This window comes from Coffea eugenioides, chromosome 5, assembly GCF_003713205.1.
Source record: "Coffea eugenioides isolate CCC68of chromosome 5, Ceug_1.0, whole genome shotgun sequence".
Lineage (NCBI taxonomy): Eukaryota > Viridiplantae > Streptophyta > Magnoliopsida > Gentianales > Rubiaceae > Coffea > Coffea eugenioides.
This window is the reverse complement of record NC_040039.1, coordinates 52387973-52407519: the sequence shown is the minus strand read 5'-3', so window position 1 is coordinate 52407519 and position 19547 is coordinate 52387973. Positions and strand designations below refer to the sequence as shown.

The 19547-nt window shown below is 37.7% G+C and overlaps 3 protein-coding genes and 1 non-coding gene across 4 annotated transcripts; 1 reads left to right on the top strand and 3 right to left on the bottom strand.

Annotated features, from left to right (window-relative positions):
• Positions 1-4562: 4562 nt before the first annotated feature.
• On the bottom strand, positions 4563-6842 carry LOC113772300 (leucine-rich repeat extensin-like protein 5). The gene is made up of 3 exons (XM_027316888.1): positions 6561-6842; positions 5145-6170; positions 4563-4914 (listed from the first exon to the last, which is right to left on the bottom strand). Exons 1-3 carry the CDS (start codon positions 6652-6654, stop codon positions 4883-4885), a joined length of 1152 nt encoding a protein of 383 aa, XP_027172689.1. The 5' UTR covers positions 6655-6842; the 3' UTR covers positions 4563-4882.
• A 1536-nt stretch (positions 6843-8378) lies between these two features.
• LOC113770897 (putative cyclin-B3-1) lies at positions 8379-15036 on the top strand. Its single transcript, XM_027315519.1, has 22 exons — positions 8379-8574; positions 8962-9111; positions 9338-9407; positions 9517-9608; positions 9776-9824; positions 9904-9997; positions 10408-10474; positions 10636-10693; positions 10768-10846; positions 10976-11008; positions 11102-11159; positions 11291-11339; positions 11444-11537; positions 11983-12040; positions 12836-13102; positions 13211-13300; positions 13475-13564; positions 13646-13807; positions 13916-13975; positions 14127-14225; positions 14432-14610; positions 14694-15036. Exons 2-22 carry the CDS (start codon positions 9091-9093, stop codon positions 14857-14859), a joined length of 1935 nt encoding a protein of 644 aa, XP_027171320.1. The 5' UTR covers positions 8379-8574; positions 8962-9090; the 3' UTR covers positions 14860-15036.
• Positions 15037-15525: 489 nt separating this feature from the next.
• Positions 15526-17115, bottom strand: LOC113770173. The gene is made up of 2 exons (XM_027314563.1): positions 16425-17115; positions 15526-16257 (listed from the first exon to the last, which is right to left on the bottom strand). Exons 1-2 carry the CDS (start codon positions 16778-16780, stop codon positions 15771-15773), a joined length of 843 nt encoding a protein of 280 aa, XP_027170364.1. The 5' UTR covers positions 16781-17115; the 3' UTR covers positions 15526-15770.
• A 1748-nt stretch (positions 17116-18863) lies between these two features.
• LOC113772716 lies at positions 18864-18961 on the bottom strand. Its single transcript, XR_003468673.1, has one exon. It is a non-coding gene; the product is annotated as a small nucleolar RNA snoR117 (small nucleolar RNA).
• Between the last annotated feature and the right edge of the window lie 586 nt (positions 18962-19547).

Here is a 19547-nt window from a genome sequence, read left to right as displayed (position 1 = left end):
AGCAATACTAAAAAATGGAAACAAATTTTGGTTTATTAGATTACATGAAAGTCCCACAAATTCTGGCTAGAAAGAATTTCTATGCGATCACCAAATACAAGAAAATTTCATGATCCAATTTTTTCACGTAGGTGTAATGGCCTTTCGAGTGCAGATATTTGCTCCAAATCATTGCTCAACTTTCTATGAATGGAACATTTTACCAGCCCAAGACTATGGCCAAAACGAATACGGTATGGTACAAAATTATTACTTTCTAATTAAACACAATTTATCAACCTAATTGTTATCCAAAAAAACTGCCAGGAACATTCTGCACAATAGAAGGACTACTAACAAAGTTTCAATTCTATGTGACAATACAACCATATGATATAGACAACTTGGTAATTTTCATATTACACAAAATATTTAGCATATCAGTGTATCAATATTCTTACAAAAATTTCACATCTTTTTATGACAGCAATTACATCTAGATGATGCCTTCCATATTCTACCAAATAAAGATAGCATAATTGTGCTCTATAGTCAACAAAAGACTTGGGACATAAAAGTTGAGGAAAATTATTTAACAAATGGATGGAAAAAGTTGACAAAATTTCATTTAATTAAAGTAAACTATACCATCGTATTTACTCACTTAGGAATGAACAAATATGCACTTCAGATATTTGACGATGAACTTGTTCAAGTGTATCCAATATAATCTAAATAAAATACAATTAAAATGTTCACAAACTCAACGCAGTTATTTAACATTGCTACTCTAATAAACATAGTCCAATGAAATCCAATGAATAACATTGTTCACAAACTCAACGCAATTATTTAACATTGCTACTCTAATGAAATCAATTCCGGATGCACTTTTGTTCCACTATCATATAACTATCAACCCAACTATGCATGTAATATCTTATGGACTAACGTCCATCCATGTAACTGCACTTCCTTCACTTTGTAACCATCTTTTTGTTCTACTTTCATGTAACTATCAATTCAACTATGCATGTAACTATTTTGTGGACTGACTTCCATAAATGTAACAACACTTCCTTCACTTCGTAATTTCAACTATACTTTTTCCCACCTTTATAATCACTTAACCCACACCACATAATTTATATTAATCATATAATTCTCTACACTACAGCAAATACACAATAACTAAAAATTGTGCAACTTAACACGGGAAATATTAGCCCTCCTGCGCATCGCACAGGCCGTCCCACTAGTCTATATAATAAAAGAGAGAGTTGGCAAATGAATAGTGAATTTTGGTCAAGCGGTTATGCTGCTATTTTTGTGACTTTGAGGGGCGTTTTGGTCTTTTGGTCATTGAGAAGCCTCCAGTCATCCTTCTGGTCAAATGCTACGGTGATGAAATCTGAGCTGAAAACCAAAGCATAATAACGAAAAAAAAGAAAGGCAAAAGACATAACTTTCTATGTATCTGTACGAAGAGCAATAAAGGGTCGCAGCAGTTAAGCTTCTGAACTTATATAGATTTTCTCTAATTCAGTCAGATAAAGCTCAAGAATCATACAAATAATCTGGGCTAAAAATAAAAATTGATAATCAAGTTGGATTAATATAGTTTTTCTATTTTTATTCTGAGGTTTCACGCATTTCTATCTGTTTCTTATTCTTGATAATCTGTGTATTTGTTGGTTTTTTCCTTCTTTTTTTTTGCACAGATTAAAACATTTAATCAATATAATCACAACAATTATTTTTCTTTCATATTTTTGTAAAATGCCGCTCAATAATATTAGATCATTAATCAACATTAAGAGCCATGTATTATTACATTATTTTTGAAATTTACAGTACTTTAATTTTTTTAATGTAAGAAACAATCTAATTAATGTTGAGTGTTCTGTAATTACACAATTATTGAGGAAATAATTAATAAATTATTATTGGCTTTAATGACTTTAAAAAATGGATTTTATTACTGCGACATGAAATAAAAATTGTTTGGAAAAAAATGAATGCATATATTGCAAAAAAATGAAATAAAATAGTGCTCTGTAAAATTGTTGAATGCAGTGATTGTTTAGCATGTTCAGTAGTAGCTTTTGACTGAATGATTCCCAAAAGTTAAACAGCAGTAAAAAAAAAAAATGAAGTCCAACATTGTTATCACAATTAACCAAAATCGGTTAAGGTGTCATGGACTAAAAATGGTTTCTAATCCTACTATTTTTTAAAACATACAATTATAAAGATATATTAGTCTATATATCCGTATTACTCTATATAATTATTACAAATTTTTAATGCCCTTGTTTTTATTCTTATTTTTCGTTCTATAGAAAAGAATAATTAATATGTTATTTACTAATAGTCCGGGCATCCAATAACAATTGCAGGATAACCGCTTGACAAAAAAACATTGTTCATGGGGCAACTCTCGCTTTTATATTGTTAGATAAATATCCATATTTAATGTATATATATAATTATTATAAAATGTTTCCTAATGGCTCTAAATTTAATGTGTATATATTCATTTTTCCTAATGGCTCTAAATTACTCTAAATTGAAAAGCAATGTTGTATGCTATTTTTTATTATTCTTTTAGTCAAACATGCAACATTAATTACATTGTTTCTTACATTAAAAAAAATTAAAGTATTGTAAATTTCAAAAACAATGTAATAATACATGGCTCTTAATGTGGATTAATGATCTAATATTAGTGAGTGACATTATACAAAAATATGAAAGAAAAGCAATTCTTGTGATTATATTGATTAAATGTTTTAATTTGTGCAAAAAGAGAGAGAAAGAAATAGGCCCATATTTATGGAACTTAGTGAGTAATAGAGATATACATAAATATAAATGGGTATCTTTATAATTACCTCACCCAAACCACATAATTTATACAAATCATACCACACAAAATGTTGACACTGCATTGTCTCAATTATAGTACTTTATTAACCATTATATTACAAAATATCCTTCATACTTCACAAACTATTAACACTATATTCACCCGACCAATTTACCGCACTATTATTTTAGAATTCAAGCCAAACTTATACCACCTATATAATTCTCTATACTACAACAAATATACAATAATTAAAACTTGTGCAACTTAACACGGGAAATATTCGCCCTCCTGCGCAACGCGCAGGCCGTCCCAACTAGTTTATAATTTTAAAAGACGTCCAACCAAAAGGTCCAAAACATAACTAAACTGCTACTTTTAAACAGTTCGTGACATTATTGTAACTAGTGCTTGCTTGAGCCATACCTAATGTGCGTGTAATAAATTAAAATAAATATATTTATCAAAATTGTCTCTTTGTAATATTCTCTTACTAGTTAAATTGAAAGATGATGGAAGTTGACCAGATTACATGAAAGTGGTGGGGAGTTACTCCGTGTGAAGAAAGTGGATAACCTCAACAAATAACTCTCCACTAATCGTGGGGAAGTTTTTTTTTATTTAAATAAATTGGAATAAATTTACTCTTGTTATTAAAGGTAGATTAGAAATTTTAAAAAATGACACTGTGATGCTCAAGCATTGGTAGATGTAAAATCTAGTCACGTTATCTGTTGTTTTGGGGAACGAAAATGGGATACAAATATACTAGCGTGAATATCTGTGTTACGCACGGTGTTTACATTATTTAAAGAAATTTAAAAGAGATGTTGAATTTTAAAAATTTTTTTTGTAACAATATAATTAAAGTTTGAGATTTGTCTAGCAATAGTTCAAAGGATCATAAAATGTGTAGATTATTTAAGAAATGCATTTTTGCGGAAGATGGATCTTGAAATAATAATAGAAATTTATATTAGAAAATAAATGATATATAGATAGGAATGAATGTAATCGCATGTTTTATTTGATTTCAAAATAAAATACTTACAAACATTATACATTCGATTTGATAATCTTGTACAAAGATACGGACATTTTTTACACCAATCAACTTTTAGTAAGAAAACCAATATTGGTGGTTTAATTATTTTTGTTGAATTTTGTGGAGTTTGTCCTACAAAAAAAAATATTCAGTATGACTTGTATTTCTTGAGAAGGAATTTTTAGTATGGGTAAGTCAGAATGCTTCCAACTCTTCATTTTTTTTTTAATAAAATTTTGACTTTTTAAAATTATTATATATATTCTCATGTCTTTTGAATTCAAAAAGTGAGAAGTGGCTGCACTTACATAGGAATTTGATATGAAATCTATTAATGTGAGCCTAAATAAAAAGGAAACATCACCAAACCTATTAAAAGTAAAAAAAAAATAATAATATTTTACCCTTCGACTTAGTAATTCTAACTGAAAGGGCAAATTATATGAAAAATAAAAAGAAAATAATATTCATTGCTCATGGATTTAAAAAATCAAGAATGATACCATTCATGAATAAAGAGGAAAATCAAGAATGATACCATTTAAATTATGAAATCACTAGCTAAACAACAACAAAGCACTGTAAGCTGAGCTGAGAATAAAGAGTTTGACGGAGGACGTGTGAGAGAGAGAATGCAAGAGAAGAAAACTGTAACCTGTTATTACTTAGTACTGTTGTCCTTGAACAATACAGCAAAGTATATATATGTGCTGTCCTTGCAAAACTAAACTAACCCCCTGGACGGCAGGATGGGGGGAAATCCTAACAAAAAATTCAATTCATGCGTCACATTTTGTACTTTACTCCTTTGCATATGGTACAAAATTTTGTGCGGCTAAAAATAAAGGGTGTCCCCTTGGCTACTACAGTCTAGAGCTGGTAAACGGGTTTTCCTTTTGCTTCTGTTTTCCTCTGCTTGCTTTTTTTTTGGGGCTAATACGGCAGCATCCTTTATAGCCTCCAAGCTCTTTTTGCCATCTCGGCTCCAGTCAGAAGTAAACAAAATGGCACCCATCATAGCCTGACACAGAGATTGAGGTAAATAAGAAATACTACTAAACTACTGCTAAGAAAACACTACTAAGTACTACCGCTCTATTCCACAGCCCGTATTACTACGTACCAATTATTATTATTATTGCGAGTAACAAGAAGAAGAAATAGTAAAGTAGTGCCGCCGCTACTAAATACTCCATTAGCAGTACTAATAGTAAAGCAAAGCAGGTTAGCAAAAGGAGGAGAGAGGGTTACTTGGATCCACGGTGACCAGCATTGCAGTCCCCCCGAATTCACAAGTCCCCCCCGCTACCTTGGTTCTCTGCCAATAGCTATTGAAGGCGTAGGATGCATGGGCCACCAACGTGTCGGGCTCAAAGCACGACCCGCTGGGCTGGATCTGATCGCATTCTGCTCCCGAAACGCATGCGTAGTTCATGGCCTCCTGGATGATTGGCCCTGGCACTGATGGCTTTGCCACGCACCAAAGGGCCGACGCGGGTTCTGTAAGCGGAGAAGGTGGCGGCACCAGCGGGGATGGGTAGACGTTGGGTGGCTGGTAAACTCGGGGGCTGCTGGGGGGGACAAATCCTCCTCCTCCTCCGGCGCTACCAGGTGGGTTTGGGACGTAACCGATTGGTGGGCTGGGCGGAGAATAATATGGCGCTGAAGGCGGTGGCGGGCTTGGAACAAATACGGATGGACTGGGAACATACGTCTCCGGGGGGCTTGGAGCTGCGATACTAGGCGTCTCCGGAGTCAAGGGAGGAGTTGGATATATAGATGATTCTGGCGGGCTAGGGACTGCGATACTAGGCGTCTCCGGAGTCGAGGGAGGAGTTGGATATATAGATGATTCTGGCGGGCTAGGGACTGCCGTCCCAACTGGGCTTGGGGGTGGGCTTGGGTTGGGGAATGGGAATGATGGGGAGTAAGAGGAGGAGGGTGGCGTCGGCGGCGGCTGCATGGGGAGGGTGGTTGGAGAGGGCGGGGGCAGCTGGGGAGTGAATGGCGGCGGATTCACGCAAAATGGAGGAGTGTTTTCTAGGAGAGGAAAGGGAGCGAGGGAATCATATGGCGGCAATGAGAATGGGGAACTCACCCCGTTACCGTAAGGCTGCGTATTTGAAGAAGATTCATCCAAAGGCCTGACCATGTCCACCAGAATCTCCATCAATCCGTTCATATTTTTGGCTTTTGGGGGATTTGGAGGTCCCATCTCTCCTGAATTGTGCGTAGAAGCCCTGACTAATACATCATGAGCTGCTGCCCTTCTTGCATCTGCGCATGCAACTCATTGAATCAAATATTGAAGCAAGTTTACTTAAATACACAGAGACTCGCTTACTAGTTATTACTAAAATTACCCAACACAACACAGGTGTCTGTCTATGTACAATATATGGCGGCAGATATATAACTCTTCTAATAGTTGACTGAGACTGAGCAGCTAGCTCAGCTTAGCTTAGCTAGTTGACCGACTCACTTCCTGTGGCTAACTCGTCTAATAGTAATATGCCTGCATCTTCTTCTACTACTTTTGCAACACATGTACAACTGCAAAATGCAACTACTAATCCTTCTTCCCCAACAATAATGCCAATCAATTGGAAGGACAACAGGAAACGAAGGAATAAACTAACTGCAAGAACACACGTTCATGGTACTTACCACAATGTGAGAAGAAACAAGCAGCAAGGCACAGATAAAGATTTACTACTAATTTGCAATTGAGGCTCCACCACACTCTGCATTTTCCCCCCATGATATGTATTGATTGATCTGACCGATTAAGAAAAGAAAGAATGCCCCCCCGAGGCAATCGAGTCCTCCCTCTCCTGGTTTTAATTTGTACTTTTGTATGGAGGAGGAAGAGAAGCAAAATGCAAATGGAGCGTGTCAAGTGGAGTGGATGAGCATAATTAAGTAGCTGCGACTGCGAGGATATCTAGCCAAGAGAGCAACCGCGAGAGAGACGAGCAGTAGCCAACCGGCATGGGCATGTCGGCCCAAAAGACGATTCTTTCTTTCTTTATTTCCTTCCTTTAGCAGGACACTTCATCAGGAGAAAAAGAAAAAAAAATTAAATACCCTATTCAATTAGTAAGTAGATTGTAGATCAGAGGCGTGTGTGTGAGGTTTATGAAACAAAATTTAGGTGGCACACAGTACACACACCACCATATCCTTTCTCGATTAGTAGTGTATTTCTTTCTGGTTACTGTGCGTAGCAAGCATATATTCTTGCTTCACCTCAGAAAAATGCCAAAGGTGGAGGAGTCTTTCTGGAGTCTTTTCATTTGCTTGCTTTCTACTCAAAGAGCTCTCTCCCCCTCTCTTTTTTTTTTTTTTTTTTTTGTCTCAGATAGAATACACAACAAAAGTCTGAGGAAAGCAGATCAGCAACGGGAGCACGAGCGCATATATGGATGGATTCATGGATGGGCGGAAGGTCTGTTCTGTTAATTACTGGTCAACATTAAAACACTATACACCACCGTACACCGTCACAGCATTAATTCAGAATCTTCGATAGTAACCCATCATCAATAATTCATAAATGATTGCCCTGCTGCTTGCCGCAAATTACTACCTAGTAGGCTAGTAGTACTACTACTACTAGTTTCCAATAATTTTTAATCTTCTGGTTTGATTTCTGAAGTCTGCATTGATCAAGACCGTGTGACTCTGAGTAGGAGGACAAACTCAGAAATTACGTACAAGTTTGTGAATTCTGAGCTAACCGGTTACTATTAATTTGAGGTGATCACCATCATCATGATAACTTCACCGGAAATCAAACCAGATGCCATGCCCACTTTAGCATCACCGTTCTCTCACTCGCAGGTAGCAGTAGTAAAGTGCTACTGAAATGCCGCCTAAAAAATATATGGCTGATGGTTTATTAAGGAGTACTATTGTGAAATGCTTTAGAAATTCAGGAACTTAAGCATCAAAAAAAAAAAAAAAAAAGGATCTTGGAAACCTCATCTACCATGAAGTTTGCACTCAAAGGCGCGATTGGGTTGTACGTCTTTACAGTCACGCCTTGTATGATCTGATGTATTGTTGTTGCTGGTATAAAACGAATTGAAGGCCGTCGACGAATTAAATCATCTCTCTCATCAGTCTCACACCTTTATATCAACAACAGGAAACCATCCACCCACCATACAGAGCTTGATCAATTTTCTCCAAGTGAGAGCTGAGCTCCTCTGCTTCAGTAGTTAGTACTAGTTCGTTTTGACCTTTGATTTACCAATCCATCGGCAGAGAATTAGCCAGCTGGAGTGCTAGCCGATAATGGTCACTGATCACCTAATTCCCCTGTAACTAAGCATTTGACGATGGTCGAGTAATCGGTCCAGCGACACGAGATGTCAGGTCAGAATGGTGAAAAAAGTAGGCTTTCTTTGGGGGTTAGTATTAGCATAATGGAATAGTTTCGGGAGTCAATAATTAATTTAAGATGGGGGGAAAATGTGCAATTCTGGAATCTCCCTCCGTCGACGCAATTCAAATAAAAACCGAGAGCGCCTTTGATTCGTTCCTTCAACGGTAAACTGCTTAGTGCTCACCCAACATTCAAAGAAGACGAAGAAAAAGGAAACCTTTCTCGTCTAGTCGCCGTCGGCAGCCGTCACTCTACTTGTCTAGTGCCGTCCGTCGGTGTAGTGGTTCGGAGGTATCGTTAGTAGCAGTACTCCCCATTTGTTGCTTCTCAAAGAAATTCATTTTCGATTTCAAAGTGCGAACACTTTTAGTCTGCTTCACTTTTACTAAAAAAAAAAACCCTAACTTCATGGTTATGAGTACTAAAGAAACCCTAATCTTTAGTAGTTATGAGTACTACTAACTATTATATCTTCCTCATTTGATTGTTTCAAACGCCAGTTGTACAGTAACCGTCTTATCTTTCACAGTTCCATGCGCTCTTATGGAGTACTAATCAATTTATGCCGTTCTGGAACACACACACACACACCAAAAATTTTGGAAGACAAGTGAAGTAGTATAAAATAGTAAGTGAAATTTGTTTGATTGGTTGCTTATTACGAAAAGTTCAAATCAGGTGAAAGAATTTTGAAGGAAGGGAAATCCCACTCCCCCCAATACATTCTTTGAACAAAAACAAGAAACTCTCTGCCCTCTCAATCTGAAGCAAGAAAATATTTGTGCGAAAACAGCACCGGACGCACAAATGGTGGCCGTTGCAGTTAAGGTATTCCAATCCACTCTTCCATTTCGCTTCTTCCTCTTAGGAAACTACTTGCTTCTGCTTTCATTTTTATTTCTCTTTGTTTTTTTCTGTTAATTCTTCGTTCAATTCTTGATTTCTTTCTTTCTGTTTCTAAGTGAAATTACTGCTTAAAACCACCAGAAGTTCAATGTACGGTATATGTCTTTGATGATATGCTTCTATTGAATGAATGAATCAATTTTATTAGGGTAAATCCAAACCTTCACATCAAGTCATCGAGGAAGACGCCAATAAGTCAACCAAGAAGAGCAACACTGGTGTTAATTCCTTTCTTTTTCTTTTCATTGAACCGTTAATTCATTGACTTTACTTCAGTTGCTTAATTTTGTTCTTTATTTTATTATTCTTGATGCTCCCTTAACGTAGCCCTTGGACGACTCCCATCTTTCAAGATATTTGCAGAACCGCCACCACCATCTAATGGCGGGAGACGTTTGGGCAGTGCAACTGGCTCTCAGGTTTTAGCGTTTAGCTTCCTTTTTGTCATTTATCCATTTTAAATTTTGTGTCCAAATACTGCGCAATTTACATGACATGAATGTATTTGAGCATTTATGGTTTGTGATATACAGACTGATGTGTGCTTTTGTATGTGGTTTTTGCTGTTATTTCATTCACTACAAAGAGTGGTATCAAGAACTTGGAGAAGAACAATGGCAAGAAGGACAGTTCTGGTAAATTCCTGTACTTTTTGATGAGATATTGAATTTTGTGTCCTGGGAACTTAATTTGTGACCTCAACTCCTGCTTCAGTGAAAGCAAATATCGGAAGAAAAGTTTTGGCTGATATCAGTAATGTCAGGGGAAGCTTTTCAGGGCCAAAGGCACACAATAAATCCAAATCATTGTAAGTGAAGTTTGCCATTCAAAAAGCAGGCTTTCTGACAATTCATCTATCTCATGTCTTCCTTTAGCCCATTCATGGATCTAGAATCCGTGAAAGCCAAGGTGAATATTCGGTAAAACATGATTAATAAACCTGAAAAATGGTTTATTTTTCCCTAATGCTTATGTCATGAAATTGTACATGCATATTAGCTTACAAATCAAAGAACTACGATGTATTAGACTATATTGTGAGGGTTCTTATACACCACTAATTTGACATGTGTTCGCCATGAGGTTTAATACTGAAACACCATCTTTCAAAACAACCTATGCTTAGATCAGCAGTTTCAGAGGAACCGTCTGTCATTTACCTTTCATCCCCCTTGGCATAATACCATTTTATAGCATTATTGTTAATTCGTCTTCCAGGTGTATTTCTAGGAATTCAGCGGCTGGCACTCAGGCTGGGGGTTGTTCATCAAGAATGCCTTTCACTGTATGCAAATCAAAATTGTTTCACGTGTAGTGACTTGTTTTGAGCTAATTTTGTGATGTTTCTTTTGACCTGGACTGCTTTTGTTATTTTCAAGAGGTATAATTGAAAAACTGAACTTTTCAGTATGCAACAGACACTGAATTTTTGTCATCATGAAACAGGGAATTGTGCGGAACAACATGACTCAAGCTTCTGGAAGCCACCACACTGTGAACAAGGGTAAGACATTTACTTTTGAAAAAGATTTGAATAACCTCTTAATGATGTCATTTTCCTGTCTTGGATGGCATTAGCTGACAAGGATATAAAGATCACTTCCTCTAATGACCTTGGGACTTTGACTCGAGGGTGCAAATTCGTTGACACGAGTAGGTAAAGATGCTTCAGCTATTCTCGTCTATTGTTGAATTTGTACATCAAGTATGCTAGTATTTGTTTAGTAGATCCTAGAATATCTTCCTTAATGAAAGTCTAATCTTTTTTCTTTTCTCTGTATGTCAGGAAATCTCGTGGGGATTATCTGCCTCCAATAAGGTCTGTGGGTTTATGGACAATTCCTTGATTGATCTGTTAATTTTGGATCTCTTTAGTGACATTGATGTACCTTTTTTTTTATGTTGCTTGAAGAAAATCTTTCCCAGTAACAGAACAAGTCAAAAAGGTTCCTATGAATGGTACAAAGGAGGTAATGAAAATACTTATTTACTGCCTATTAGTAAAACCATTTATGGTTTGATTTTGAGATGTAGAATAATTAGGTCCTCCACATTAGTATTGATGCTCTTTCCTTTTCGGATATCTATGCTTTCCTTGTAGGAATCTACTGAAAGCTCTGAGAGGCGTAGGGGAAAATATGGATTTCAAGGTGAGATCCCATGAATTGAGCAGCTTGTCCACATTTTCAGTAAGTGCAAAAAAAGCAACGACATTATTAACAGTCTAATGTGCTGTACCCTTTGTTGCTTTCAGTTAACTCCAAAGTTGGCAGAAATGTGGCTTCCCGGGTGCACAACTCTCAGAATCATCTCCAGAAAGTTCGAGTTAGTGATGGATACATGGTTATGTAAGTCATTGCTTATAATCCGCTTTAAGACAGTTTTTGCTCTTGCAACAGAATTCACGCTTCACAGCTATTTCAAATAATTCTCTTCAGGGTTTTGCAAACTGTGACCAGAAACTTTATTTGCTTTTTCATCATATTGTGTTTCTTGCCTTCTGATAATTTGGCGGGCAAAAAGCTTAATTTTCACGTCTTGTAAGTTCAACAAGCATAGTTTGAGTTTTGGAGTAAAATCAGTTTTTGTCCATGTGCTTAAAAGTTTCTATTGTATTTCTCTCCTTGTAGAGCTGGAATATTACTTATGCAGACATTATGAATAGGTCCATTAGAATTATAAGCCTTAACTCTATGGCCAAGAATCTGACAGAGAGAGAGTGTGTGATAAGAACAAGGTTCTCTCAAAATTAATACATCATACTAATAACTGCATTTAAAACCTTGAATTCAGGGCTTCCAAAGGTCGACGTAACTCTAGACCCGGAACAATTTCAAGAAGATCTGTCAAAGTAAGTGAATTATTATTTTTTATCTTCAAACTGTGTGACTATGTTGCTGTTATTATTATTTTTTATCTTCAAATTGTGTGACTATGTTGCTGTTTTTGTTGTTATGTTTATGCAAGCCAAGTGCGGAAACACGTTCACCATCCCAAAGGAAAATGATAGAATTTTAAGCACATCAGATTAAGCATAAGAACTTCTCATTTCATTTCAATTTATTACCTTATATATAGCAGAAAATGAGTCTGCTCTACGCCACTCTAGAATTCTTCCCTTGCCTAAGTTCTGTGTTGACTCTGTTTCTTGCTGAAACCTTTGATATGGAAACTCTGAAGGGTGAGAAGGCTTTTGTTAAATATCTTGTAGAATCTTGAAGGAAGTTTCCTTATGCAGGTCAGGTAGGAAAATATTCTGTAAAAATCATGAATTTGTGTGATGTCATTTAATGCAGATATGGATACTCTTTACCGATTATTATGTACATTTTCTTCTGTCTCTCTTTCTTCCCCAGTGTATATTTCTATGTCCGCCTCTCTCCGCAGCCTGTAGGCACACTTTCAAGTCTGCCCTTTCTTTGTCGAAGCTACATGCTATTGTTCATATTCAAATCAGGATGTACTCGAGTTTGTACATGGAATATTTTTCTTGGTGATTCAATACGGGGCATATTAGGATGGTAATTACCATCAGCACCACGTCATATTTGCATCGACTGGTCTATTTTACAGTTCATTAAAAGAATAATTTAGAGCATATAGTTTCCTTTCCTAAACTAGATATTAATTTTAAATGGATGTCTAGGTTGAAAGGACCTTAAACTCAAATGGTGTTTGTGGCTTCAATAAGCCACCTGCTGGTTCTGCTGCTTCGTCCAACAGAAAGGAGGAAAAGGCCAAATGTTCTTCAACAAAACATGTTGCATCAGTAATTCTCAGTGGACAAACTGCTCAACACGATGTTTCTTCTTCTAGCAAGAGTGACTCAGATAGAACTACAGCAGATAATGTTTCTAGGAGAAAACCTGATCGAAGAAAATCTTTTACTTCTTTACTGATGTCACAATCAAAGGTCACTGCTGGCCTTTTCTTCCTATGGACTTCTGTTTCATCCTGCTAGAGGCTTAAATGTCTTCATATTTTTCTGCTGCTACTAAAGGAACCTGAATTTCCCTTGTAGGATGATTTGCCAAATATCTATGATAATCATAATCATCTTGAAGTTACTGAATATGTTGATGACATCTATCAGTATTACTGGGTTTTGGAGGTGATTTTCGATCTCATTTCTTCATTATGTTATTTTAATTCTACCTGTTAATGTGATTTTCTCCTGGAGTTATAGACACATTCAAAGCATGTCTATAAATGCAAGGTTAATTTTTACTTTTTTAATCACATCAATGTTTTTGTCTGACATTATGGAAATTGGCTCTTAACACAGGCACATAATCAGCCGTTGAAACATTATTTGGATATCCAGAGTGAAATTACACGTCAAATGCGTGGCATATTGATCAACTGGCTCATTGAAGTTTGTTTTCTTATGATAAACATTTTCTTAATGCTTTTTGAACTTTTTTCCTGTTTTTTCTTATTACCACCTTTTTTTCAGGTACATCTAAGGTTTGATTTGATGCAAGAAACACTTTTTTTGATGGTTACACTATTAGACCAATTTTTATCCTTGGTAAGCATCGGGAAGAACAAAATGCAGTTAGTTGGCCTTACTGCACTCTTGCTGGCATCAAAATATGAGGATTTTTGGCATCCAAGGGTAAATTTATGAATGAATACAACTTCTGCAAGTTTCTTATACATAATATACTGTTGTGCAATTGAGGTAGTTCATGAAGGGTCAACTTTCTTTGGTTCTTGGCTACAGATCATGGACTTAATTGGCATTTCAGCAGATTCATACACAAGAGATGAAATGCTTGGAATGGTGAGTGAATTGCATGTTTACAATATTTATCAGCAGGTTTTGATCTAGCATCTCCAAGTAGGTATTCAAATAGTACAAGTTTGTGCTTGTTTGCTCTTGGTAGACCAGTCAAGCAAGGCACTTTCTTATATAGTACCTGTCTTCTTTCTAGGAGAATACTTTTCTAAAGGCACTCAAGTTCCGTCTGAATTCACCAACTCCGTATGTCTTTATGCTACGGGTCCTTAAGGCTGCTGGATCAGATACAGCGGTATGTCACAGACCTTTTCCAATGTAGGTTGATTAAACAGACTATTTTCAAGGATCTTTAATAAGTGCTTCAGAAGGGTATCATTTCATCTGTATTTTTGGTGTTTGTGGATCACATCTGTAACTTTCTCATCTTTTTGCCTTCCTAGTTGTTTTGATGTTGGTCCCTAATCTGTAACGTCTTTTGTCTATTGGGATTTCTGCCAGTTTGAACATCTTGCCTTTTACCTCATCGAGCTGTGCTTAGTTGAGTACGAGGCTTTGAAATATAAGCCCTCATTGCTATGTGCATCAGCCATCTATCTCGCTAGATGTACAATGGAAATGAATCCAACATGGACCCCACTGCTTGAGAAACATTCCCGCTACAGAGAATCTCAAATCAGGCAGGTTTTTGCCGGTTGAATATTCTTTATCCGGTTGCATATATCTATCGTGATTTAATCATTTTCAAATTGGAATATTGCAGAAGCTGCGCAGAGATGATCTTGAAATTTCACAAAGCTGCTAAAATAGCTATGCTGAAAGTAACATATGAGAAATACATGAGGTTTGAGTTCGGCAGGGTTGCAGCTATAAATCCAGTAGAAGTGCTTCCCCAGTGCAGTCATGAAAATCAATGTTACAAGAATTAAACAGAGCTAAAATTTAGATGATGAGGGCTAGATGGACTGCTCATATAATGAGCTGAAACCAAATCCATTGTAATCTTGCCCAGACATGCGACTCAATTGTCGCTGAAATTGTTGAACATAGATGTTGTATTGAGAAATATGATTCTAAATGGTAGGAGCCAGACACTGGTTTGGACGTATTGTGCACTATAATTAGATTGAAGCCTTATATCGGACCTGAGCGACACCAGTTTTACTCTGCAGGAGGTGTACGCTTGGTAGGAAATAAAGCAAAAGGCCAGCCTGAAATACTAGCAAAATGACTATCATCCAATTTCAATGTGGTTGATGTAGCTTAGCTTTTACAAAAGATGGTTCTATTAAATTGGTTGGCAACAAAATGTGGAGTGCTGTTCAAGCTGAACTCCGTGGTGCTTACAGACAATACGAGGAGTATATATATCACTAACTGCAGATGATAAAGAAGGGACAGCTCTAAGCTAGAAGGACGAGTGAAAATTGCATAGCCTAACCAATAAAAATTTGCACACGGTGCGCTCTCTTTGATCAATCAGAACTTTAAGACGGCTCGGTAAAGAACTCAAAGATGGTGATTGTTGATGAATACCACTACATTGCAGACAGAGACATAGAGAAAGTTCTAGATAAAAGAGGAACTGAACGAAATTGTAACAGCAGAAAAATAATAGACATGGGCAGGCTTTATTAGAATCAACAGTTAACAGAAGCTATACATACCATTCGAATCTTATTAGCAAAACAATGCCGAAATCCTTCAGCATAACTACAAAGTATATAATAGGTATGCGTGCCAAGTGACGCTGACACTGGCATAGAATAATGCATAGCATTTGCATTTGCATATAAAAAGTTTGAGGCACCTAATAGTAATGCCCTGAAATACGTGTTCTCTATGAACAAGGAATTAAGCAATCTTGAGAAATCAACGATGTTTCTCTGTCCAAAGTCTCCTTGACGGCTCGGTAAAATTCAACCCAGGAAGAAGAATGCACATCGGCAGGTCCCCAGAGAAATGTAGGATTTGGGCTGGTAGGACACGAAGCAACCAGGTCGAGCACAGAAGCCGCAGGTTTTAGGGGCTGTGGGAAGTTGAATGCCAAGTTATCAACTTTGTGCTCGTAGATTTTACCGTTGCGGTCCAGCTTATACCTGGAGGTGGCCTGGAATTCGCCCCTGGCCTCCCAGGGGACCCGAGGAACACCCCTCAAGTTCCATCTGATCAGAATCAAATTCTCAGACGGCTGCCAAATCCTAAGTAGTTGAAGTGAAATCTCCCTAAACAAGATTCTGCCGTGGAATCTCAAAGCCCAGAAGATCAGTTTGTACTTTTCAATCCCAGCGAAGGTGTTTAACGGGTCCACGAATGTGATGTCATCCCTGCTCCTCCGAAGTGCCAAAAGGAAGGAATTTTAGTAGAGCACTTGCTACCAATCCATTATTCAGCTGATACGGTATTTATATATTTATCCACAAAAAGTGTGGCCAGATTTTAGTTACAAAGGAAGCATGAGTTGAGAGAATAAGCGGAAAAGGGAAAAGAGTACCTATAAATGTCATAATTGAGGTCTTTGGTGAAGAGGAGAGGGAGGTCTTCCCTTAGAGTCCGCACAGCCAGACCCAGGTTCACAAAGAAATCATCCCTGTGGTCATGTTGCTTATTATCCTGAGGAGAAGCAAGAGCAACGGCAGCAGTCGCGGTGGCACAGGTGGTGGGGTGGTGGAGGAGTAGGTGGTGGCGCGGGTGCTGCAGCTGCTGCTTGGTGGGAACAGAAAGAGAGGAGGCCTGCCTAGGAGGCGGTGGGGGTAGAAGCAGAGGAGGAGGAGGAGGAGAGGAGGGGTGGAGTGATTTTTCCTTGGAGTGGATGATTGTCGGGGAGAGGTTGGGCAAGATATATGCCATCCCAGGGCTTCCCGAGTTAAGTAGCAATTTGGCAGAATTTGTGTTCTTCTTCTTCGCCTGTGCTTTGATATACCAGAATTAAATTAAAATAAAGTCCCAACTGACAATTTATGGTGGGACTAAGTTCCGAAACGAACGCAGACCTCTCTATCTATTATCTTTTGAGGAGGGTCCTATTCTATTCGTATCTATCTTCGAGGGTGCGAGGCCAAACAGACAGACTCTCTCCTATCGCATCGCAGGGCGCAGCAGATAGAGAGTATCGACGAAGAAGAAATGAAATGAGAAAACAGCAAGACAGAGCTGGTTGATTTTTGCATATTTTGTTGTGCTCCTGAGAGAGTTGTAGGATTTTGATGAGTGGTTTTGATTGAAGGATGCCATGACACGGCTGCATTTGTCCAAATTCAATCTTTCAGTTCCGAGTTCGACACACCCATCTTCCATTTGGTCTTCTTCAGGATATGTAACCAACCCATTTTACACTTTTGGGCCCTGGAAACATATGTCCAATTAATTAGATTAAAAAACAATGACCCATTCGCGAGGCCTTAACTCCCTCCCTCTCTTCCAAGTCAAAATTAACGCCTGGATTGAGAATGACTCGACCCACCGTCTTTGGATAATTGAGTAGTTTCAAGTCCCGTTAGGATTGCGCATTCTTTTTAACCGAACAAATTTCTCAATTACTTTTCTTACCTCAAAGTTGGTGATTCTGCAGAGGATGGGGAGAAGGGAATGGCCTTTGGCTAACATACATTAAATAAGAGCCTTCAAAAGGAAGATAAGCACAGCACCCCTCCCTCCATAAGGGCAACTTCTCTAGTTCTAACACCTGAGTTAGTATATATATATATATATGGATATATATTTAGGGATGTACGCGAGCCGGCTTGGCTCGAACTCGGGTTGACCGAGTTCGAGCCGAGTTTCGAGTAGCTCGATTGGCGTTCGAGTCGAGTTTTGAGTCTCAAATTTTTGGCTCGAGGCTTGTCGAGTAGCTTGTCGAGCCGGGCTATTTAAATAATACATTTATAATTTAAATAATATATATGTATTATAATTATAAAATGACTATTATGGGTATAGGTTATACGAAATTTACAATATACTCTTCTTTATAATAAAATTTTATAAGGGTAAAAAAGTAATAACATAATTATGAAAATACCTAAAAAGAAAAAATGTCTAAAAAATGCCTCAATTTTTTGGTCGAGTCGAGTCAAAAAACTTGATTAAACTCGGCTTGATAAGGCTTCACTGAAGGTCGAGCTTTATCGAGTCGAGTTTCGAGCTTAGAGCGAGTACATCGAGTCAAGTTTCGAGTATCAATTTTTTTGACTCGAGTTCGAGCCTAGAGATATATGAGTCGAGTCGAGCTCGAGTATAGCACTACTCAAACTTGACTCGATTACATCCCTAGTATAATTAAAGGGAAGGGTTGGACGGGGAATGTGCCAGCATCTCTGCCCCTTTTTTTTTTTCTTTTGTTGAGGGCAACGTACAGCGCTGAAAACACTATCGTCAACAAATGAGTGCATCAGAGACTCTAATTTGTCGCCTCCCAAGAGACCCAGACCAACCTATAGTAAATTTTCCTTCATCACTAATACACTAGTATTAGAATTTACAATTGTGGCAACTTCCGTTTCTGTTTGGTGGGGGTCGAAGAATGGCACTCTAATGACTAATCTAATCGACCCCCATTAGTCCAAAGAGAGCGACAATAATGATAAAAATAAGAAAGGAAAAATGGTGAAATCTACTGCTGCTTAAGAATTGCATAATTGCATCAAAAAAAAAAAGAATTGCATAATAGCAGCGGTAGTATTTCGTAATTTTGCTTAGGATCGATCAGAACGTGTAGGGATGTGAGGGAGGAGGCTCAGAACATTTGATTGGTAACATCATCAACAAAGCCCTCTGAAGAAGCTTTTCAGAGTTTGATGGTATTTCCTGCATCACTGCCCCCTCTTCTTCTCCTTCAAGTCTCAACAGCTACCCCACCCCCCAAAAAAAAAGAAAAATAGAAAAACTCTCCCAAGAGAGCGCAGGTCTGCGGCAATTTTGGGAGACTCACTGGAGACCTCAGAATATAGGCTTTAAGAATCATCAGAGAAAGGATCTAAGTGAGATCCTCAATCAGATGGTACGGACAATTTTACCGATACATCACAGGTCCCAAATGTGTGTGTGTGTGTGTGTGCGGACTAAAATATTAATAAAGAAAAACAGAAAACATTTGGATCTCACGTATTGTTTTACTCTTTTGCTAATGTTAGTGCGTGTTTCTCTCTGGAGCCGCTTCCGGCGATGGACGGACGGACGGACGTTGCTCTCATCCAAGTCCAGGAACCGGAGGACGACGACTCTGAGTTTCGGTAATGGCTGTACATATATATATATATATATATATAGTACTACTCCACCAACCTATTATACACAAATTTGAAGAAAAAAAAAAAAAGGAGGCGGACTCAGAAAACCCTAATTCATGTCTTGTACCGCTCAAATTACCAAAATGCCTCCCCTCCTCGCACTGGATTTTTTTGTACGGCCCACCAAATGGCCAAATCCTGCCGGCTAATAAATTACACTAACTTCTCTCCGGTCAATAAAATGACTACAATACCCTCTACTTAATAGATAATTTACCACATATGTGAAATACAAAAACCAAACCAAAAGTAAAAGAAAAATATAAAAACCTCAACAACTCGTCGTCATTTTCAACCCTATTTTAATTAACAACAGTTTCTTTTCACTT

Bases quoted from the DNA above. Each gene is read 5' to 3' on its own strand.
- LOC113770173 (XM_027314563.1), bottom strand. From the start codon at position 16,780: ATGGCATATATCTTGCCCAACCTCTCCCCGACAATCATCCACTCCAAG. The intron at 16,258-16,424 runs GTACTCTTTTCC...TCGGAGGAGCAG, and splicing joins CTCAATTATGACATTTATAG to GGATGACATCACATTCGTGG.
- LOC113770897 (XM_027315519.1), top strand. From the start codon at position 9,091: ATGGTGGCCGTTGCAGTTAAG. The intron at 9,112-9,337 runs GTATTCCAATCC...CAATTTTATTAG, and splicing joins TGGTGGCCGTTGCAGTTAAG to GGTAAATCCAAACCTTCACA. The intron at 9,998-10,407 runs GTAAGTGAAGTT...TTCGTCTTCCAG, and splicing joins CACAATAAATCCAAATCATT to GTGTATTTCTAGGAATTCAG.
- LOC113772300 (XM_027316888.1), bottom strand. From the start codon at position 6,654: ATGGGGGGAAAATGCAGAGTGTGGTGGAGCCTCAATTGCAAATTAGTA. The intron at 6,171-6,560 runs GTAAGTACCATG...TTGCATGCGCAG, and splicing joins TTGTTTCTTCTCACATTGTG to ATGCAAGAAGGGCAGCAGCT. The intron at 4,915-5,144 runs GTAACCCTCTCT...TCTCTGTGTCAG, and splicing joins GCTGGTCACCGTGGATCCAA to GCTATGATGGGTGCCATTTT.